The 23,419-nt window shown below is 36.6% G+C and overlaps 3 protein-coding genes across 5 annotated transcripts in view; 2 read left to right on the top strand and 1 right to left on the bottom strand.

Annotated features, from left to right (window-relative positions):
* LOC107568798 (basic leucine zipper and W2 domain-containing protein 2-like) overlaps positions 1–6,109 on the bottom strand; it is a 14,765-nt gene extending 8,656 nt beyond the window's left edge. Inside the window, exons 1-4 of the mRNA XM_016254781.1 lie at positions 6,020–6,109; positions 2,942–3,012; positions 1,588–1,659; positions 8–153 (exon numbers count right to left, since the gene is read on the bottom strand). Coding sequence (XP_016110267.1) covers positions 8–153; positions 1,588–1,659; positions 2,942–3,005 — 282 coding nt within the window. The 5' untranslated portion in view covers positions 3,006–3,012; positions 6,020–6,109. The remainder of the gene's footprint in view (positions 1–7; positions 154–1,587; positions 1,660–2,941; positions 3,013–6,019) is intronic.
* A 254-nt stretch (positions 6,110–6,363) lies between these two features.
* Positions 6,364–13,444, top strand: LOC107568800 (ankyrin repeat and MYND domain-containing protein 2-like). Of its 2 annotated transcripts, XM_016254783.1 has the most exons (10): positions 6,364–6,523; positions 7,445–7,509; positions 8,166–8,304; positions 8,978–9,076; positions 9,150–9,310; positions 10,897–11,111; positions 11,194–11,329; positions 11,957–12,085; positions 12,580–12,709; positions 12,945–13,444. In XM_016254783.1, exons 1-10 carry the CDS (start codon positions 6,433–6,435, stop codon positions 13,091–13,093), a joined length of 1,314 nt encoding a protein of 437 aa, XP_016110269.1. In that variant the 5' UTR covers positions 6,364–6,432; the 3' UTR covers positions 13,094–13,444. The 2 variants fall into 2 exon arrangements, with proteins under 2 accessions (XP_016110269.1, XP_016110270.1); XM_016254784.1 differs by lacking the exons at positions 7,445–7,509; positions 8,166–8,304.
* Positions 13,445–16,876: 3,432 nt separating this feature from the next.
* Positions 16,877–18,154, top strand: LOC107568801 (sclerostin domain-containing protein 1-like). Of its 2 annotated transcripts, XM_016254787.1 has the most exons (3): positions 16,877–16,939; positions 17,055–17,191; positions 17,729–18,154. In XM_016254787.1, the coding sequence occupies exons 1-3, from the start codon at positions 16,929–16,931 to the stop codon at positions 18,139–18,141; spliced, it is 561 nt and encodes a 186-aa protein (XP_016110273.1). In that variant the 5' UTR covers positions 16,877–16,928; the 3' UTR covers positions 18,142–18,154. The 2 variants fall into 2 exon arrangements, with proteins under 2 accessions (XP_016110273.1, XP_016110272.1); XM_016254786.1 differs by lacking the exon at positions 16,877–16,939 and having other exon boundaries at positions 16,965–17,191.
* The last annotated feature ends 5,265 nt before the right edge of the window (positions 18,155–23,419 follow it).

Genomic DNA, 23,419 nt, shown 5'->3' with positions numbered 1-23,419 from the left:
TGTTCACCTGAGCATAGCTGCGGACAGCAGTGTGGTTTTCCTCCGTCTTGAACATACAGTGCTCCGTCACCTTGGTCTTGTCCCCATCGTCAATGCGTGTTCCCCCGGGAGCTGAGAGAGGGAAAGTGAGGTTACTGGTTAATGATGTAAATCCTTTGAGAGCACAGTGCTGTCATTGTTAACCTCTACTGAGAAAATGTCACTACCTACTGCACAGCTATGATAGAGACAGACGGCACAGCGACCAGCTATGCAACACCACAACAATTATACCAGAATACATCATTTCATATGTATCATATGCTATGTTTGCAATGTTTCGTTTTATTTATGTATAATGCATTATTACAGTATTATGCTGTACAGCTTCATGTATAAGAGAAGTGAAGTAGTGCAGGTCAAGTTCAAAAAGCATTAGCCTCTGTACTACAGAGTGGATGCATTTCGAAACCATTTAATCAAATAAGGAAAGAAATTGAATTACAGCATTGCTTCACCACAAAATAGGTCATGGTTTCTCAATGTGTTCTGCACACATAACAATGCAATGCCTCCAAGTAATCCACAGGTGTCTGGGACCCGGGTTAATACCATACAGAGTTAAAGTGTAAAGTGTAAAACCTGGAATTGCAGCTGTGTGTCTAGCTTGCTAGCTTGCGTGGGTTGTGAGTCGGCACGGCTCCAGCGCGAATGAATCTAGTGTTCTGAAGAGTATGTGTGTCACCGCACCACCGCACCGGTGTGGATATTTACAGTACTTCGCAATCTCAGATTCTAGCCTACGTCTTGGAATATGACCCAAATAAGAATTTTCACCGTATATTGCCATCTGAACAAGTAAGTAACAAGTCTGCCACGTTTGTTCTGACCAACTGAGGAAAAAAGCATTACCGTCCATAAATCTCGCTACCAATGGTGATTAAATCTAAAGATCGGTTAGCTCATATCACATCAAACTGTTCAAGCTATTTTTATTGTTATACTTTATTCTCAAATGATTAATGTTAACAACATCAGCATTGCGTGACTATGAGTATAGTGTATATTAGCGTGTAGATTTCAATTTCTGCACAGTCTAATCTAATTGTCATACTCTTCGAATTTCATATTAAGAAATTCTTTTAACCCAAAAAGCAAATCATGCTCCCTTCGAACTGGTTTTCTTTCAAATACAAATCTGTGTAATCCCAGGCTATCTGTAATTAGAAGCACATTTATAACTGGAATATAATTTAATTTCATTCACATGTGTTTCATAAACATATAATCCTTTCTGGATTACAATCCGCCATACATTTAATTATTCTGACTGCTGTGAGAAAAGGCTATAAACGATCTGCCACCTGCAGGATCCTCACATGCCATAGCCTAGTAGCCGGGACAACTTCATGTTTACAGACGTGATGTAATGATGCAATGCCATGCTCAAATTTCCCCATGAAAACCTACCCGTACCACTCAAATTAGAAAACATTATTATAAGTTAATCGTTGTGAATCGGGTTAAAGTAAGGAGATAGTTTTGAACACTGGCTGGTTATGTACTTGCTCAAATATTGATTTTGAATAATTTTTAACCAAAAAAAACCACCACCTGCTTCGTTGAGGCCTTGAACAATAGTGTCTCGGAAAACCGTAGGCTCAAACTTCTCCTTTTCATCTGAGAGAGAAAAAAAAAACAAGATTCTTAGTCAACGTTACCGGCAGCAGAGATTCAGGATTCACATTAGCCACTTATGATGTAGAATATAATGCTTTAAATGAGTTGATCCTTGATTTGTATCCATCTGTGTAGAACACTTGATAACGCACACAGAAATATGCAAGCCGCACTTATACCTACCATTATGTAAATGAATTCCCTCGCCTCGCTGCTGGCTAGGAATTCTGATTATAGCACACACTAAAGAGCATGTTGAGTGTCTTCCTGTGAGATCTCACATTTGAAGAACCAGTCACACCTACCACACAAGCCAGTGAAGCATAATTCTAATGCCCTGTTGAAAACACCCCCACATTTGTCACAGTCAAAAGCTATTAAGTAACGTTAAGCTGTCCGTAATGTCTAACGGTGTTCACCTTTCAACTGCATCATACACCTACACGGAAGATTGAATTTAGAACTGTATGGTAGATACTGTCCAGCATATGCACAATACTTAAGTGTGTATCTTTTTTTTTCATTTTTATTTTAAAAATCAAAAAATTGACCAACAATTTAAAAAAAAAACAAGAACGTGAAACTTTTTTTAAAGTTTTAACTTCTTTTAACTTGAGCGCTGTGTTTTTAGAAGGCTGTGTCATGAGCAAGACGCGTGTTAAATTTTTAACAATGTTCATCTAGCACGTTTACATAAAGAAACAATGTAAAAGTAGCGCAGTGGAATGGAAAAATGCTTTCTGTGTGAACAGCCCCTAAACTTTCGGTTTCTGGAGCTAATGCTGCAGCTATTGCAGTAGGCTATTTGTTAACTTCTGTGTCTCTGAAACTGAAGAACTAAGATAAAAGACCAGAACAGCAGAGGGTCTGCACTGCTACCAGTATTGTGTAGGACATAAAGTGCAAAGTAGCACACAAACAAGCTATTAATGGAACATGAACGGAGACCCTTGCCACTGCATTGCTGAGAGAGTGTCTGCAACATGTGTGCACATCTAAGGTTCGAGCGTATTTCTAAACGTGAACATTTTTTAAAAATAAAATCATTGTACACTTTCCATATAACTGTCAATACGCATTTTTGTTTGTTTTCATATATATATATATATATATATTTTTGTAGTAATCAATCACGCCACTCGTATTTCACCTGGAGTACAAACAATTAAGTAAAATACGAGTGTTAAAGAAGGTCTATGTAATTTAAAGAAGATCCTTTTTAAAGCCCACAATTAGTTTTTATGCGGTAGAATGTGTAATACCGAGATAAAAAGTGACTCACCCCTTTTTCTGGTCTTAAACCGCTGGCCTGTAAGCACTGGCTTCTGTTGCTTACCGGTATTCATAAAAGTCCTTCACATGCAAAGAAACAGACATCAAATATATTAAAATCAGCAACAAAAACATAATGACCCATTTTGTGTACTATGACAGATCCATTATTCAAAAAGTCCCACAAGACAAAACAATGAAACAACTCCTGACCCAGTAATCTGTGCTTTACCCAACACTACACCCTCCTCTCACACACCTCGTTTATAATAGCGCACTGTACTAGGGAGAAAAAAAAGCTTGCGATCTAAAAGCTCATCAGCTGAGAGGTCCTCTTCAGCATGCAGCGAGTGCTCCAGCAGAACGCCAGTGCTCCGGCAAGCCTTTCGCTGCCCTGTGCTAAATATAGAGGGGCTCATCCCCGACAGTGTAAACTTCAGTCACCCAGGTCTGGGACACGTGTCGTATTACAGCAAAGACATGTCTGATCACAGCTTACAGCCCTCTGCATGTGTGTGTGTGTGTGTATATACAAGCAGACTCACAAATTATACACACGTGCAAACATACACAAACAAAGTCATCATTTTCCATCAGCTGCCTCAACAACATACTGACGCTCAGAGTGACAGAGTGAAGGTTAAGATTGTGTAATCTTATGACAAGGATCTACAAAAAAAAATATGGGGTAAACTGCATAACCAGCAAAGCCAAAAAAAAAAAAAGATCCTTCATGTACTTTATTCCTTTATGTTGCAGTTCACAGGTTAGAATTGTGAGAATGATTTGTGATAGAAACATGAGTCACAACGGTATAATATAATAATATATAATTATTAGACTGATTTAACTCATTTAAAAATTAATTAAATCTAATTTTAAAGATTTAAACTCTCTCTCGCTCTTCCTTCGGCTTGCTCCCTTTTATCAGGGGTCACCACAGCGGAGTGATCCGCACAACTGATTTGGCACGTTTTACGCCGGATGCCCTTCCCATCCAGCCCTGAAAGTGCACTAACTCGTTCAGTCAAACCCAGTGCTGGGACACACTCACTCACTCACTCACTCACTCATTCACACACACACACTCAAACATTTAAACTAATAATAAAAAAAACAACAACTTAAAATTAAATTAAATAATTTAATAAATTATTAGTTTATTAATAATAATAAACTAATTATTTATTATTAGTTTATTATTAATAACCCCCCCTCCCCCTCTATAAACTACTATTTAAAAGTTTGGGGTCTGTAAGTTTTTTTTTTTTTTTTAAGTAATTAATACTTGAATTCACCAAGGATGCATTAAACTGAGCAACAGTAAAGTCTAAAGACTCTTTCTATTCATCAAAGAATCCTGAGAAAAAAAAATAGGTTTTCCACAAAAATATAAAGCAGATCAACTGTTTTCAACACTAATAATAAGAAATGTTTCTTGAGCACCAAATCAACATAGTAAATAAATGAAAAAATAAATGCAGCTTTGGTGAGCAAAAGCCCAAAAGACACTTCTTTCAAAAAAATAATAAAAAATAAAAAAAGGTTAAATCCCAGTTGTATAAATAGTTGTGCAAATGTATTACTTTTTTACATATAAAAATATTTTTCTAAAAAAAGCAGTCAGAGGAGGTGAATCTTCTCACCCATATTCTGCAATGCTGCTCTACAATAACAGATAATATAGAATAGATATATAATTATAGATACATAAAATGTTCTCTTAAACAGAGCATATTTTATATTTCATAGGCCTACCACACAAAGAATACCCTTGACCTGTCCTCAAAGCTGCATGAACTTGTGACTCAGTGATATTTAATTGAAATCAGAACAACTGTTTTTAAACAGCATTGTTCATAATGGCTCACTGTTTTTCTAACATTGAGTCCTTTCACGCAGCTCTGAACAATATGTACTCATGTGCAAGTCCCGTGTGATTTAAAAATGATATCAACAACCACGTTCACCAGGGAGGAGCCCACAAAGGGGATGATTTAGCTGATTGTCACCAAACCCTAATCCATTACAGCAGACAATGCAGTAAACTGCTCTTAGATCGGCTCAAGTGGAGGATGTCCAGAGCACAACACCACACAGGATCGCTTAGTACCAGTGACGCTCCAGAGAGTCAAAAGTCAGAGTTGGGTTTTAATTAGATTACAACAGTCCCTGAGGAGTGAGTGGGGCTTACAAACCATCAGAATCACTCTGTACCACACTGCTGATTCAACCCATCTTTTCTCACAGTGTGCAAGTGGCATTCCTTGTCATAAAACCAATTAAACAAGGACAAACATCACACTGCACTTGGCAACCACAAGAATATGTTCTTGCAGACTTGTCTGTGCTGCCATATAGCTGTAGGTTTATGTTCCATGACACACACATGTGTGTGTTTGTGTGCTACTGTCGCCAGTCCCAATTTATAAGTGCTTCAGTGCCAAGAATAACACACAGGCTATGGCATTCCTGGAAGAGAATGCAACCTGGTTTCAAAGTCGGAATGAGTTGTTGGGACACAACAAAAGACGGAAGCTTTGACAGGATATAAATATTATATATACTAATATAAAATTTTACACACGCATATACATCACGCATATAGTTCAAGGGCATTCCTATTTTAAGATTAAAATATATTTTTATTACATAAATATTTTTTTTATCCTTTACATTCAGCATTGCACATTCTACAGTCAGATATTTAATACATACACACGAAAAACACTTTTTATGCATACTTTTTATTTGATCCCCTGAAATAATAGTTTTGTTGTGCGCTCGTGTAAGCACAAGCTGTCGACCTGTTCAGAAAAGTAGCTTAAAATCATTACAACATAAATAACCAAGTAATCTGACTTCATCTATAGTTAAATGCCTCCCTCTGCTTACAAATTAATAAAATAAAAAAATAAAATAAAATAAAATAATTTTTGCACATGCGCTTATTCATCTTCTGAAATCAGTAATTCAGTTTTCGAGACCAGCAGGTTACGCTCAGAAGCTCGCTGCTCAGAAGAAGCACGAGAGAATCAGACACGAATCAGGCTAATTGTAACATTGCGCATCATGTGATTGTACTTACCTGTCTGTGATTCTGCCTGTGATAATCTCGAGCACCGCTTCGCGCAGTATCTCACGCGACAGTTCGAGCAGGCAAGTTAAGTACAGCTGGACTGATCTACTCTTGAGAGGGGTAGTTCGCACGACATGAGAATTGCTACTGCAATTAATAATGAAATCTTCTTGAATGGAGAAAGAAATAATATGTATTTACAGTAGCGTTTTATAAAATAGACGTTTATATCCTAAAATATTCATTACGGCTTTTTAACATCGTGCCACTCGGATTTCCACCCTCCCCTCTTTTTAATTTCCAAAGTGGTATGAACCAAGGATGCTTTCTCCTTTTTACTTTGAGCTCTGTATTATAAGGTTTGTTTTCTGAGGAAGCAGTTTTCACATCCATATACTATTTATCCTTAACAATATTAACAAATGACCGGTGTCAATATGACGAGTCTGACCCCTGCAAGGAAAGGTGAGCTGACAGCTGAAGAGAGAGTGATGCTACAGGTAGCTGCTGCAGGTACTGGAAATCACTGTTCAGTTTTCTTCTCTCTCTGTGTGTGTGTGTGTGTGTGTGTGTGATAGACTAATATTAATTAGTCTATTAAATTGGTTGGATGTTTATTTATTCGTTCTCTTGTTTGTTTAGTAACAAGGCCTTTCTGATATTATGACCAGTTTTGGGTCAAGAAAGTTTGTTGTTGTTGTTATGCTTTTATTCAGCAAAACACATTACATTGATCAAAAGTGACATAGCAAACATATCTATTACAAAAGAGTTCTGCTTAAAATTAATACTTTTTGTTTTTTACTTTCTATAATCAAAAATAAATAAATAAAGTTTCCCCAAAAATATTAAGCTGCACAACTGTTTCAACAATGATAATAATCAGAAATATTTCTTGAGCAGCAAATCAGCATATTAGAATGATTTCTGCAGGATCATGTGACTCTGAAGACTGGGGTAATGATCCTGGAAATTCAGCTTTGCATCACAGGAATAAATTACATTTTAAAATACATTCAAATATAAAACAGTTATTTTAAATTGTAATAATATTTCACAATATTACTGTGTTTTTGATCAAATAAATGTATAGCCTTGCTGAGACTTCTTTCAAAAACATAAAAAAATATCCAGTGCCCGTTTCACTTTATACAGACTTTGATATTAGATGTAAGATTTGTTCACGTAATTCACATCTATAAACTGACCAATTTAGTTCATCTTTGTTTGTCTCAGAACTGTATATTACTGAAACCTTGCATAATTTGAAAAGGGTAGATGTCCTGAAAATACCCTCAGTATAATTTAAGTGTCTTTACACAAAGTGCAGTTGGGTATGTAGACCATCCATGGAAATAAAATGGTGGCTCATCATGAGTTGTCCATGATCCCTAATGTTTAGTTTGTAAACTCTAGACTGTGTTTTCTCAAAAGGTGATGTGCAAGAGGCCACCCAGCTCCTCAGCAATCCAAATGTGCGTGTTAACTGTCTGGATGAGGTAAGAACATAAAGTTGATGAATATAAAACCAGACATAGGGCAGCTGGCCAAACACAACCCATACTTATTGTTACTTTTATTAATGTTTATGCTATTTTACTGCAGCCTGACTACATAGACACATGCCTTACATTGTAAATAGTGGTATTATTTAGTTTTTTTTTTTTTTTTTGACGATCAGTCCTTATGTAAACAAGTGCAGTGGCTGGTGGGCTGGTGAGGTGATGGCATATGTTTCGCATTGTTATTCAGGCATATGGCGGAGACTCTAGAGTGGCGGATATGGTACTTAAAGAGGTGTAATAATGGAGACATGCCACTAGATGTAACCTACAGACTACTTGAGGTCCTTTTGGGGCCAGAATGATTGGAAACAGCAGTTAATAAGTGTATCCTACCTGTCAAAATCAGATGTGCTGCTTGTTCGCTGTGCCACCAACGCAGTCTTTCGACTTCATCCAAGGAGCAACAAAGATTATGACTCACCAGCTCATGTCACTCTCAGCAAGTGCCAGTGTTTTGTCAGAATCTCCATACTGCAGACACATTTCTTGGGTTTTCACAATTTGTGAGAGGATTGAACAAGGCTAAATGTCATTTGCTTTTGAGTCATGCAGATGAAAAGACTGGTGAAAGCCATTTCATGTCGTTTCAGTATGGCATGACCCCTCTCATGCATGTGGCCTATAAGGGCAAAGCAGACATGTGCAGACTGCTGCTGCAGCACGGAGCTGATGTCAACTGTAATGAGCATGAGTATGGTTATACTGCTCTCATGTTCGCTGGCCTCTCAGGTAAACTCATGTCAATAGTAATGCTACCAAGTTTCATTTTATCTAACGTTTAAAGGTACAAAAGCTTCACTGACGTGAGACCTTTTCAAAAATACAGTAATATTGTGAAATATTATTACAATTTAAAGTAATCTTTTCTATTTTAATATATTTTAAAATGTAATTTATTCCTGTGATGACAAAGCTGAATTTTCAGCATCATTGCTCCAGTCGTCAGTGTCATATTATCCTTCAGAAATCCTTCTAATATGCTGATTTGCTGCTCAAGAAACATTTCTTATTATTATCATCAATGACTACATTTACATGTGCACCAATAATGTGATTATTTCCAATCAGAGTAAGGAAATAATCACAGTAAGATGTTTACATGACTGTTTATTCACATATTTTATGACGATTATGGTTTCTATGATTATACGCTTAATCACATCAATTTAATTGAAGTATTGTGTTTACATGAAGAAAGTTTAATCTCATTATTGCCTAAATCCCATCATAATAAATGCTGAAAATGGTTGTTCTGCTTAACAATTTTGTGGAAACCATGATACATTTTTTTCAGGATTATTTGATGAATAGGAAGTTCAAAAGAACAGCATTTATTTGAAAATATAAATATTTTGTAATGTTAATATTAGAAATGTATTTACTGTCACTTTTAATCCCACAGGTAATGCTGAAATTACAGAGATGATATTAGATGCTGGAGCAGAGACAGATCTGGTCAACTCCGTAGGACGAACTGCTGCTCAGATGGCTGCTTTTGTGGGTGAGTGATTCATATATAAATGTGCACACTTACTAATTAATAACTAACCTCTTTCTCTTTCTGCCCTGTGCAGGTCAGCATGACTGTGTGACAGTGATTAACAATTTCTTTTCTCGTGCGAGGCTGGAATATTACACAAGACCCGAGGGCTCAGAGGGAGAGCCTAAACTACCCCCCAAACTAGCAGGACCCCTACACAAAATCATCATGACTACTAACCTAAATCCTGTCAAGGTAAGAACTGCCAAGTGTGTTTATATAACTATTTCAAGCGGCAGTAAAGCACCATGCTCACACAAACCAAACAATGTTAGTGAAACACAGCAACCTATGGTTTTATAACACTGAGCCATAAGAATAACAAACAAGGTCACATGACTGGAGGAACACCCCTCCTGCTTTTATTCCATCTAAATATATCCTCGTGATATTACAGAGCAACAACATGGCCTGCATTTCAACACAGGCTTGGAATTCTGTATATCTGTTAAACCTACAACTCTGATAAACAACCTTCATTGCATAATATATGAAAAATGGAATGACACTTGCATGTGACATTGCAATGAAATGCATAAATAACACCGCCCAGCATCATATTTGCTGAATGAAATCCAATACTTGTTTGTTACTGATTTTGGGGTACTGATTCCAAAAGTAGTGCCTTTTGTGAGGTGAAGAAGTTGTATTATCCCTTAATCGACAGAAAAAAGTGCTACAAAGGCATTATTTCTATCTTTCTCTGAGCCAGATCACTACTATCGATTTAATTGTCAACAGATTTTCACATGAATGATTCTGAAGACATTACCTATACGCAAATGATACTTATGTACATATATTAAATTTCCATATGAAATATATTGTCATGTGAAGTAAAAACATAATGCATAATAATAATTAAACATAATAATACATCATAAATAATAACAAATAATCATATGGGTATTATTAACATATGCATATTTTACTATGGTGATTTTATTTATGTTATAAACTTAAATCTTCATATACCCAGAGAATGTATTATGTGAAAATTATATATTGCCTTATAGCTAAACTCTTGATATAGGGAAATATATGTCATATATTACATTTCTGTATGATTATTGTATGCCTAATCCTGATTTCAAAGTTAGAATTATGGCCAGTGACAGAAGAAAATGCAAGCAAGACCCAAATGTTTTCTGCTTCATCTGCATCTGTGGGTATTTTACTATATCCAAAAAGCAACATAAAATTAGTTTGTGATTTTTTTTTAAAATAAAATTGTTTATGTAAAGATCTTTGACAGAGTATATCTTTGACATTTGACTGCTTTTGTTCTGCATTCTGATAAGTGCATTAAAGCTGATACCTACTGTATATAATTTGGAAAAATCTTCATTTTTATTTTGTGAAATGAACTGTATGTGATGAGTGATTTTTATTGATAATTTTGAATTCATCATCATCTAAATGGGTAATATTAGGCCTTTTTCTAATAATCAGAAATTGTATTTTCAAGATGCTGGCCTGTGAGTGTCAAATCAAAGGTTTGTGTTAGTAATTTAATACACAGTTGCTCTAGTATAGACTTGAGTGTGTGCTTTGTGGCAGATCTCGGATGGCATCTGTGTAAGCTATCTCAGCTGTCTCCCATCCAGTGATTTCTGATGAGTAAGGTGTCTCAATCCCACACTCAGCAGGGATCAGTTAACAGAATAATGTAGCATGAGAGCATGTTTCCTCCATGAAACTTGCATTGTAAGTAAGGCTAGTGTCTCTGCTATATTCACTTCTCATATTTTGGGGCACATTTTTCCATCATGCTTTTTCAGATGGTGATGCTGGTAAAGGAGGACCCCTTATTGGTGGATGTGGTGGCGCTGGAGAAGTGCTACCGTGTGATGGATCTGCTCTGCGAGCAGTGTGTGAAACAGCAGGACATGAATGAGGTTCTGGCCATGAAGATGCACTACATCAGCTGCGTTCTGCAGAAGTGTCTGGCTTTTCTGCAGGAACGTGATGACAACCTGGACGCCCTTTTGAAGAGGTGGCTTCATCTTTACGGTCCTTTCATCTTAGAGAGTCTTGCAAATGGAGTCACAAAAACATATATTTTTCTTTTGCCAAAGCCTTCTGAAAGGAAGAGATGGTGATGGCTTCCCTCAATACCAGGAGAAATTCATTCGTGATTGTATCCAGAAGTTTCCCTATTGTGAGGCAAACCTGCTGCAACAGTTGGTCCGAATTATAGCACCCATGGAAATTGTCAGTACACTTTTCTAACATATAAAAATGGACACCTTTTTAAGTTTAAGGGGTCATATAATGTGGAATCACTTATTAAATAATATTAATAATAAAAAGATTTATAATATTGTAGATAATATAATATAAAATAATAATATATCATCATATAGAATATTTTCATATTTAATTAATATATTTTTAATCAGCAAGGATGCATAAATTGATCAAATGTGACAGTAAAGACATTCTATTCTGTTGGACTTTCTATTCATCAAAGAAAAATGTATCACAGTTTCTACAAAAATATTAAGCTATTTTTAAGAATAAAAGATGTTTCTTGAGCAGCAAATCAGCATCTTAGAATTATTTCTGAAGGATCATGTGACACTGAAGACTGGAGTAATGATGCAGAAAAGCAGTTTTTAGCTTTGCATCACAGAAATAAATTACATTTTACAAAATAATCAAATCAAAAACAGTTATTTTAAACTGTAATAATACTTCACAATATTACTTTGTTTTACAAATTTTTGTCCATGTAAATAAAACACTAAACCAAACTTTTGAATGGCAGAACTTGCTGACTGATGGCAAATTATAAAAATGTGTCAACATTTTGTTTCACAACCTCACTCTTGTTTCCAGGGGAACGTCCCCACAGCCTTCTCGGTTCTGACCCAGGCATTAACGGGCCAGATGGTGCTTATGGACACGGAGTACTGTGCTACATGTGGAGAGAGGGGTGCTGACAAGAAGTGTGCCTTCTGTAAAATGGTATAATGTGCTTCCTCTTTCCTTAAGTAATCATGACTTGACATCAACATTTATTCAATTAACATTGAAGTTTTTGATCATTTTGTAGCCAAACTTACAAATGTTGTTAATATGATTTATTTTACAGTTAATCACACATAATGACCATCTGCAAAGTATACTAATGATTTGAATTTGCTATTTAGCATGTGGTTTCTCTTCAGGCATATAACTTTCCACATCCTTAACCTACAGCCTTTTAATTAAGAACCCCAGATCATTGACCATTTGGCTATACCAACCTAATCCAACTTTTCTTTTGATGTCAGAAATGCAACACAATTATTCATTTAAAAGATATCTATAGCTTCAAAAGTGAATTTAAAGTGCACTGATGAGTTACATTATACAAGGATTATTGTTTTGTGTTCTTAAGTATGCTCTCTTCTCATTATGTTGGAGTTTCACATGTTGCTGAAACACTGTTTTCCCATAATGCTCACATCTCTTTGCAGGTGGTCTACTGTGGGAAGACGTGTCAGAGGCTGCACTGGTTCACCCATAAGAGGCAGTGCAAAACCCCTGTGCCACAGAGAGATGCTCAATTCAACCACCAACCCAAACTGAGAGAACTCTCTAGCAATGGTAAAGTGTTAGCATATTAGCATGTCATTGGTTAGTTACGAAATGCTTGATTTGCTTGAGTTAGATCTTACTGGAGCTTATATAGTGCATTTGGTCATGACATTGAAGGACTAAGGATTGATGATAAAACAAGGGTCTTTACTATGGAAGCTTTGTTCTTGTCATTTTATGTTACATTATGTTTCAGAAGTGAAGTATGAAGCTTATTTCGTTTGTGTTTCCTGTTTCCTCTCAGCTGATGACAGTGATGTAGTGAACGCCGCCAGCTCCATGCTGGCTCTTTGTCTGGGGTTGTCAGAGTGTGCACTTCAGCACAGTCCTTCTGATGACTACTGTGAAACCTCCAAGGCCCGTGAAGATCCTCCTCGTGCTGGAAAGGACTGAGAAACAGAAAGATTTTGGCAGTCTTTTCTTTGTACAGGTGAATTCCACCGGGCATCCAGAACAGCCTCAGCGTGCTGTGCTATGCTGTGATTGGTGCACTGCATTTTATAGGAAACAGTAAACCATGATACAGAAGTGTTGGATTGTATTATTCTAAGCTGTGTAAGTACCACACAGAAGACAGGATATGTAGAGCACATGACAAACTTCTAACCAAAGGACAACCTATTTTGAATCTGGGTACCTGTTTGATACTCCAGGGACATAAAGAAAAACTTTGAGAATTTTCTCTACCACTTTAAAGGAATCATTCACCCCAAAAATGAAAATTTGCTGAAAATGTACTCACCCTCAGGCCATTTGTGATGTAAATTTTGTTTCTTCATGTGAACCGATTTAGAGAAATTTAGCATTACATCACTTGCTCACCAATGGATCCTCTGCAGTGAATGGGTGCTGTCAGAATGAGAGTCCAAACAGCTATAGGAGTTTCACATTTTTGCCTGGGGGGGCACATACCGGCAGACCACGAGCTCTGATTTTTTTTTAATATACCATATATACCATTTTCTGCATTCTTTAGTTTTGGGTTTATATATATATATATATATATATATATATATATATATATATATAAAACAAAAAACCGATGAATATCCATTTTGTTTATTTAGCATATCTCTGCTGAAAAAAGTGGGGACAGAACGAGAAGAGAGTCTTCTCACGCGATACTTTGAGATTCAGAGAGAATAGAGCTTATTTTTAAAAACATTAATTAAATAATTTAGCCCTAACTTACTCATTCTACACAGTAAAATAATAGAATAAAACAAATAAAATGAGAAAATGTGAAAATATTTTTTACTCATAGCTCTGGCAAAATCAATTGGCTCTGGTCAAGGGAGGCAGTGCCATAATCCATATGACTCCAGTCCATCAGTTAACATCTTGTGAAGTGAAAAGCTGCGTGTTTGTAAAAATTCCATCATTAAGACTTTTTTAACTTCAAATCGTTGTTTCCGGGTTAAAATACGAGTCCTCTATCCATGATATTGCTTTCTCCAGTGAAAAAGTCTTCTCATCTGAATCAGGAGCGAAATGTGTACTGATCCAGCACCGTTTACAAGGGAAAACAGTACAAAAGAGTACTAAACAAATATGTTGGTGGATTTTTGTGTAAAAGGACAACAGGGGATGAACTTATTTCACTGGAGAAAGAGTTATTATAGATTATAGATTTAGAGGTGACGTTAAAGTTAAAAATGTCATAATGATGGATTTGTTTCTTACACAGCTTTTCGCTTCACAAGTTATTAACTGATGGACTGGAGTGGTGTGGATTACTTGTGGATTACTGTGATGTTTTATCAGCTGTTTGGACTCTCATTCTGACGGCACCCATTCACTTCAGAGGATCCATTGATGAGCAAATGATGTAATGCTAAATTTCTCCAAATCTGTTCCAATGAAGAACCAAATTCATCTACATCTTGGATGACCTGAGGCTGAGTAAATATTCAGCAAATTTTCATTTTTGGGTGAACTATTCCTTTGTGTGTTTTTGTTAAAGTTGGAGTTTTTCACCCTTTTTGTTTCTCTTTTTGCTTGTTTCATAGCATCAGATTTTTAAAAATGTTGCTTCTTGTTTCCAACATAATTTGCTTTTAAAGCAGAACCTCTAAAATAGTTCATAGTGAAGGCTTAATTTGATCTAAACATTGAAGAGGAACCTTTTTTTCCCTTGATCAAATAAAGAAATGCCTTGTAATGCATATATTTGAACTCAGTAGTTTTCCACTAGAGGGCAGCGTCCATCCTCTGAAGATCAAGTGTGAGCTCAAATTTAGCATCAGCAGGCTGTGTACTATTTACTTCTTAGAATGTATAATAAACATGCTTAATTTATCAGAATCACAGTGTTTATGGCAACATAAACCTCTTTCAGGTGATAATTTGATCTCAATAATGATCACCTAATGAAACAGGCAACTGACGATGTTTAAATTTTAACAAAAATGAAACATTTTAAATGAATATGCATCATCATCATAATCGTCAATCAGTATATACTAACATATTCTCAAAACACGTTTGGAAAATGTCCAGTTTAAGCTGCAGTGTCGTAACTGCAGTATACAGTGAGTTTTGAGAGAGCAGGGATCTCCTCCGTGGACTTTCCCACACTTGGTCCTGTTGCACACATCCTAAGGCACTCGCTCAGAATTCTATAGACGGCTCTGTCTGTTCCTGAGCGCTTTGTTCCCAGTCACTACATCCCCTCATCCCAAGGGACTATCTCACCCTGTGGGCCAAACGAGGGTCTATTTAGCACACAGTTGTCAAGTCGCATGTCAATATACCCATAACTCAGTGCCGTAACCTCTCTGTTTCCCCTGAGATTCATCCCTCTCCTGTCTCCATCTATGAGCATGTCACGGTCATTACAGGTGCATGAAAGGACTATCTCAAATATCCGGTTTTTGAGATGCAGAAATTAGCAAATGCCGCATCGTATCGCATGACTTTGATATTCCTCTTTCAAGCCCTGAGGTTGCATATTCAGTGATCCCCAATAAACCCCCCTTTACCAATATGACTAACAGTGCATTTTAGGTAATAAGAGATCATTTTGACAGCAGTGGCTTTTGAATGTTTTTTTTTCTTCAAAAAAAAAAAAAAAAACTTCACAATAATAATGTGTGTTTTCGTCCGAATCAAAGAAGTGTACCTGGGGGCAAGCGGAATGAATTAATCGTAAATGCCTGAGGAGAGAGTGAAACTAGACACTTTTTGAGGGACACATTTTCGGTGGAAGAAAGTGAGCATTGGGCTTTTGTGTTTCCTCCATGTCGTTTGTGTTATGCACATTCATTTGGTGAGCTCATCGGAGGCACCTGTTTGGATAATTTTGGGGTAAAATAATCCAGGGCTATCCTGTTTCATGGGTTTTGTCATGCATGCCCGTACTTTACAGCAATCGCTCTCTAGAGCTCAATGCACCAGGTTCACATGTAGAGGATCTAAATACGCTTGAAAACTCATTCACACCTGAGAGCGCAACATCCTCAGCAGCGTTGCAGTGCAGTGTTTGCTCACATGTATCAATTGAGCTACACAATAGATGTTTTCTACTTTCTAGCACCAGCACTACAATAATAATGAAAGATGGTTTGCATTAGAAAAAAAAATATTTATTTAAAAATTAAATAAAAAAATAAATCCACCTGCAAACTATATGAAAATTCAACAAAATACAATTCAAGAAAATCCATCCATCCATTATCCAAACCTATATATATATATATATATATATATGTATTTCATAATAATGTTATATGAATTCTATTTAATAATAATAATAATTATTATTATTTTGACTTCATATAACATATAATATGAGTATATTAGAATGAAAGTAACATTTAAAAGTCAGTCAGACCGAATAGAATCAGAGTAAAATTAAAAACGACATTTTTCCCAGCAAGGGCGTTTTGGTAGACTATGTAGTGTTTCTTCTTTTAGTGTTGCAGTTTTACACCAAATGTAATTTATAAACGTATTTTTATTGGATTGCATAATCATAAATATTTCAGTTAATAAATGTAATCGTCTGAATACAATATTAATAATGTTTTTGTTAGATTTACTTAAAATTATTCCATGTCATGTTTCTGCGACGATTAGCTCACATCAAAATAATTTTCCATGTGGCTAGTGCAGAATAAGGTTACTGTAGGTGGGCGTGTACTACATCGCGAGGACACGCCCATTTCCAGCACACTTCATCATTCCACTCACTGCTGCTGTTCAAGAATGGGCGGGTATATAACCATGGATGAGAAACAGGTAGGTATGATCATTCTCTGAGTTTTCAAAGAGACACTGAACCGAACTCTTTTGCAATGCCCCTCAACACATGCGAATACCAGCTGCTGTTTCTGCTCTGCTTTCTGATAAAAAGCTGCCATGCTTTCAAAAATGATGGTACTGAAGAGTTTAATGGGCACATGGGCGCATCATCTCACCAGACTCCAAATAATGCCTCCTCAAATCGAGCGCGCAACGGAGGAAGACGAACGGAGAGCCGAGACCAAACCGGTACGTGTTTATCTTCGAAGTGTTGACTCGTGTGTTTATGACATTTTGTAGGATCCATATTTATTATAATATTACAATTTACAAATCATCCAAATCTATACAGTTGTTGGCAATCATTTACATATTTTTATAACTCCAGTCATATTTTGCATTAGAGGTTAAGTGATATATTCAACAAGTCAGAACACCTATGCAACTTCTTAGAACCTGACTGAACACCCTAGCGACGCCTAGCAACCAGCCAGGATGTGTGTGTGTGTATATATATATATATATATATATATATATATACATACTGTATGTATACTGTATATACAGTATATACATATATGCTGTGTATGTATATATATATATATATATATATAATTTGTCTGTCTGTCTATCAGTCTGTCTATGTCAGTTTAACCTTTAAATTTAAAACTTTTAAAACTATTTTAGTCTTTCAGGCTATTACTGTAGAAGTTACTTAAAGTATTATGTATCATATAATTCCTTATCCATTCACTGATTTTTAAAGCATGACATTTTATTTTGCAGAACAGCACCAGGTCGGTTGCAGGGAGCTGAGGTCCACTAAATATATATCTGACGGCCAGTGCACTAGCTTGAATCCCGTTAAGGAGTTAGTGTGTGCTGGAGAATGTCTACCCACACACCTGCTGCCCAACTGGATCGGTGGAGATCACTACTGGAGCAGACGGGACGCCCAGGAGTGGCGCTGTGTCACTGAACGCACACGCATCCAGCGCATTAAACTCCAGTGCCAGGACGGCAGCACACGCACCTACAAGATCACCGCCGTCACATCCTGCACCTGCAAGAGATACACGCGCCAAAACAACGAGTCCTCTCACGCACCTCAGAGTCCCTCAAAGGATCATCCACTGCAGAACCCCAAGAAGAAAAAAACCAAAAATAAAAACTCAAAGCTTAATTCTAAAAATGAATAGATATGAGAACCTCTCATTTATTGAGGGTGAGCTATACTGGTGCAGATCTGACCACCACAGCCCTGCTCATGGAAGGAAAGTGACTGTGAACTACAATGACACTGACTTGGACTGCAATGAGATGTACAGCTGTTTTTCTTTATATTTTCAGATGTGGATTATTTTATGACTGTGTATGAGTGTGTGTGTGTGTGTGTGTATATGCACTTTTTGAGTGTAATATGGTTAATGTTTTTATACCATGGTCTGTCTGAATACTCAATTCTGATTGGCTGGCAGGTAATCATTAAAACCGTTTAATGCACAGGTAATTCCAAGTCAGTTTAATCCCCGTTCTATATAATTGCGCTGCTTTAATTGATGCACACAAACACACACAACTGTCATCCCTCTCTCTCTTGATCGATAATTCATTCAAATAAATGCTATAATTCATTCAAATAAATGTGGTTTTACCACTCTATGTTACTCTATGTCTGATTTTGAAGCGAGCAGAATGCTAGAAGCAACGAGCTGTAACTGACGAAAATAACCATCATTTTTACCCATGTTTGCAAACATCATTAACAGCTTTAACTTGTCAGTGCTGGCAAATGACCATGGTGTAAGCGGGATAATGCATGGCTAGCACTCCGCAGAGGCAACCGGGTTCTTGGCTTCCACATCGTGCATTAAAATGGTTTAATGCACAACTAGCCGTGCATTATCCCTTACGTATTAATAACCTAATTACATAAAGCAATTATGTATACTATTACAAATGAAAGACGAAAGTTAAGGGATAGTTCATCCAAAAGTGAAATTACTGTCATCATTTACTCACCCTCAAGTTGTTCTAAACCTGTATGAATTTCTTTCTTCTGTTGAAAATATGATATTTTGAAGAATGTGGGTAACCAAAGTTGCTGGTAGCCATGACCAAAAAACACCATGGAAGTCAATGGCTACCGGCAACTGTTTGATTACCAACATTCTTCAAAATATCTTCTTTTGTGTTCAACAGAAGAAAAGGTTTGGAACAATTTAAGGGTGAGTAAATAATGACAATTTTCATTTTGGGTGAACTATCCCTTTAAAAACTGACTCATTACTACAGCTATGTAAATATTTGCATTTCATATGTAGTCGTTTTTGAATAGAATTACATTATCTATTTTTATATAATTGTTTTATGAATATTTCCAGTTGACATTTACATAGTTGAATACACATTTATACAATAAATTAAGTAGTTTACATATGCTGGTGTGTATCATTTTGTTTACGAAGTGGAGTCCACTGACCGTAGCTAAAGGCAAGGTTGTAGAATTTCACAGACCGACAGAAACTATGTAACAAATGAGGAATTAGTTCAAGAAGCGAGTTCTTTCTCACTGTGTTCGTAACTCTATGCTGCATTGTTGTGAAGGGCTGCCCTCACCTGCAGGCACATCAGCTACTTTTTGGCGGCAACATGTTAAAACTGCTTCATTGTATCCCGTATCCTTTCATTCTGCCATTCTGAAAGTCATGTTGCCGTGCCTGAGGTTATATTCCCAAGTTATGAATCAGATTCATCATGTTATGAATCCAGGAATCCAGAGGAAGGTGACACTGCATAGGTTATACTGCAAGTCACTGGAGGATGAGATACTTTGTGGATCCTGTAAAAACGGCAATAAATTTGGGTAATCAAGAAAATACTTTCCAGTTTTGTATGCGAGATGCATCAGAAGATCAGCAAACGGACTATGGGCGGTCCTGGGTGTGCTGTCTGAGACAAAATAAGGCTGAGAAACTAAGGCAGGTAATATCATGAGTTTAACGGAAGACGTCTGTCTGATGTCTCTGGTGTGTTGACAGGTGCAGTCAGAAACGGAAGCTTTTGTCTGTACTGATTCTCCATCTCTATAATTATTCCTGACAACAGATTCGCCTCCAGAGAGTTTGAGATGCAAGGACCACCTGCTGTTATTTATAAGCTCATTTACCAAACACATTCCCTAAAAAAGAGAGGGTTGCTCTGATCCACAAAACCCGGCATACTCCCACATACTGTGATATTCAAACACACACTTTCCCTTGGTAATGTGTTATTTGTTTACTCAGGATTCTTAGCTCGGAACACACTTCATTGGTTTTGCCAAAGTTTGCAAGGTTAATGTTGCATATAGGGTAGCGACTTGGTTTGTTTATTGTAGTTTGTGATGTGGAAGCAGTAGCAGATGAACGTGCGCTTGGGGTCTAAGAGAGAAGTCTGCCGTTTCACCAGAAGATCCGGTTGTGACACTTTGTTTAAACATTACTAGGTCAAAAAAAAAAAAAAAAAAAATATATATATATATATATATATATGTTGGGGTAAATTTTCATGCCTTTTATGTAGGATATTCAGAGTTTAGTTTGAGAGACAGTGACAGACTACATTTACACTGATGCTTTGATCAGAATGTATTACTTGGGCAGAAACTGGGATCACAAAATCTACACACATTTTCCTGTACAACCAGTTTCTGTAACAGTTTTAATACATATTCTGTTGGCTATACCAGGGATTCCCATAGTTTTTTGTCAGCCAGTCAGTTTTGAACACAAAAGAAGATATTTTAAAGAATACTGGTATCAGAACAGTTGCTGATTCTCATTGACTTTCATATAATGGCTTTTATGTTTAACAGAAGAGAGAAATTCATACAGGTTTAGAACAACATGAGGGTAAGTAAAGAATGACAAAAAAATAATTTTTACATAACCCAGTTTGAGAAATCCAGTTCTGGGTATTTTAAATAACACCACACTATTTAACATTCACATTTATCTGTATCCTGTGATTAGTGGACCTCGAAAATCCCATAAATGTACATGTCGACACACTGACATAAATCTTTTCATTCATACTTTTATTTTACCCTTGATGCACAAGAACTCATCTCATTGGTTCTCATAATTCAAGAGATTAATTCATTCAAAGTTTAAGAAAAAAAAACTAAATCCTCTCTTGGTAATTTACATACTTTTTTTCTCTTCTCACATGGTTTCATCACTCCCTATAGTTTTATGTTGCTGTGCATCATTTCACAACAATTGTCAGGTCTCAACTGTCGTTGTTTAAAACATACATTTAGAATCCTATGCCATACAGCCCTGAGCAGCGCTTAACTTGAGCTAATTCCTGCAGCAAGTGAAGTATAACTCATTCTGTCAACACAGTACAATGTACCAAAATAGCCTACTGTACCGTAACTCCACCTCACCTACGGTTTGGACCATTACCATAAACAAGACAGCAACCTCACACAACTTTACTGCAAAAAATCTAAAACCAAATGTAAGTGTCAGTGCTGCCTTAAAATTTTATGTTGTGTCAACTTGAAATGGAAGTTGTTTAAACAGAACATATAGTTGGACTAAAAAGCATATAGTGTCTTTTACAGCTGATGAGTTAAATCAGTATTTTAATTGAATATTGTCTGTCTAAAACAACACACACTAATGTTCTGTTTATTGTGTGCATGCATTGCAGTAATGCTGTGTGTCTGCTGCTTTAAATGCTTGAGCTTTTTAAAGGAATAGTTCACCCAAAAACAAAAATTTGCTGAAAATGAATGGGTATGTCACCCTCAGGTCATCCAAGATGTAGATGAGTTTGTTTCTTCATCACAACAGATTTGGAGAAATGTATCATTACGTCACTTGCTCACCAGTGGATCCTCTGCAGTGAATGGGTGCCGTCAGAATGAAAACCAAACAGCTGAAAAAAACAAAATGATAATAATCAACAAGTAATCCACACGACTCCATCAGTTAGCGACTTGTGAAATGAAAAGCTGATGAAGAAACAATCTACATCATGGATGGCCTGAAGGTACGTGTATTTTCAGCAAATTTTAGTTTTTGGGTGAACTACTCCTTTAACGTCAGGTCGGTTTTTATTGTTTTCATCATTCAGCATCTGAAAAACCAGTGATTTCAACGATATTGTTGCTTTGTGTTGTTTCCATTACAGCTGTGATGTGGACTTCACTATTCCCATACAATTAAAATATATTAAAACTTAATATAGCTATCATTATAGTTATTGTTCTTGACATGAACAGGCCTTAATCCACATTATTTATTCATGCAACAGTGAATTCTGGTAATTGTTGTACATGTACTTGAGTATGTGATCTGTAGTACATCTATATTTTGTATGTAAAAGTGGAGAAGCTGAAACTCTTAATTTCATAATTTTCCCAATTTACCGAGTCATGGAAAATCATGGATTATCCATGATGCATTTTAAGGTGCACTAGACTTCAAAATTTCACTTTGCCTCTTGCAAAATTCTAAATTGTGTGTGAGATTAACAACTCACAAGGCTGATGTTTTCATGATTTAACCCAGCAGAGCACACCTGTGAAATGGCTAATGAGGGTATATTGGACTCTTCCTCTCAGCTCTGGCTCTATGCATGTGGTAACAATTCTCAGAGTAATGATGCACAATTAATCATGATAAACTCCCTAGCTATATCCAAGAATAGGGCCAGGCAGGATCTCAGGGAGGAAAGTTCACCTGCAATACTAATCTATTCTATAACTAGCCTGGTAAGATCCAGACAAGAGCTCCTATAAAGTGTCAATTTGTACTGTGTGTGAATGTAAGAAAATCTGCTGTAGAACTGGACTGAATAAGACAACCACATTTGCTTCGTTAAAAAATAACAACACACAAAGCTACAGCATAACCCACAGCTATGAGTTGCAATGACAGGTCTTTACCTAAGTTGGTGATGTTGATGATTTTGTCTTTTAGAGCACAATTTTTCTGAGATGTCTCAAGGCCATTGTCAGGATTTTTTTCTGTTCAGTGTTTACTATGGATACTTCCCACTTTCTTGTAACCATAGCAGCCTTGTAACATCACACTTACACCACTATCTGCAAATCCTTTCATGCAGAGGTTAACGTAGCAAATGTTGCTTACATTGTACCATATTTAAGAGCAGCTGATGCAGCTTAGCCCATCCACTCACAGACATGAGAGGAAAAGCGTCCGAACGCCGTCACACCTGTTTCTCATTTAACCAAGATGCTCTTGAGAGATGGTTTCATCCTCCAGCTACAGCCCATCTTGTGTAAAACAAAGACCCTCAGTGTTTCTGGGGCCCCTTGTTCCTATGTTAATACATCCAATTATGAAACTGTTACTGTTATTTGAGTTTGGGCTTTGTAGGAGCAGAAACAGAATGACGTTAAAATGACAGTTGGAATGTTAAGCACTGAGATGCGAAATCTGAGTAAACAATGAACTGGAA

This window comes from Sinocyclocheilus grahami, unplaced genomic scaffold (assembly GCF_001515645.1).
Source record: "Sinocyclocheilus grahami isolate Dianchi unplaced genomic scaffold, SAMN03320097.WGS_v1.1 scaffold1281.1, whole genome shotgun sequence".
Classification (NCBI taxonomy): domain Eukaryota; kingdom Metazoa; phylum Chordata; class Actinopteri; order Cypriniformes; family Cyprinidae; genus Sinocyclocheilus; species Sinocyclocheilus grahami.
Note: the sequence above shows the minus strand (reverse complement) of the source record. Positions and strands in the feature narration are given on the sequence as shown.

What these genes read in the sequence shown, in the direction of transcription:
- LOC107568800 (XM_016254783.1), top strand. Translation starts at nt 6,433, where the DNA reads ATGACCGGTGTCAATATGACGAGTCTGACCCCTGCAAGGAAAGGTGAG. An exon ending in AGTGTGCCTTCTGTAAAATG is followed by an intron (nt 12,086 to 12,579) that starts GTATAATGTGCT and finishes ATCTCTTTGCAG; the next exon opens with GTGGTCTACTGTGGGAAGAC. An exon ending in GAGAGAACTCTCTAGCAATG is followed by an intron (nt 12,710 to 12,944) that starts GTAAAGTGTTAG and finishes GTTTCCTCTCAG; the next exon opens with CTGATGACAGTGATGTAGTG.
- LOC107568801 (XM_016254786.1), top strand. Translation starts at nt 16,996, where the DNA reads ATGCCCCTCAACACATGCGAATACCAGCTGCTGTTTCTGCTCTGCTTT. An exon ending in GGAGAGCCGAGACCAAACCG is followed by an intron (nt 17,192 to 17,728) that starts GTACGTGTTTAT and finishes TTTATTTTGCAG; the next exon opens with AACAGCACCAGGTCGGTTGC.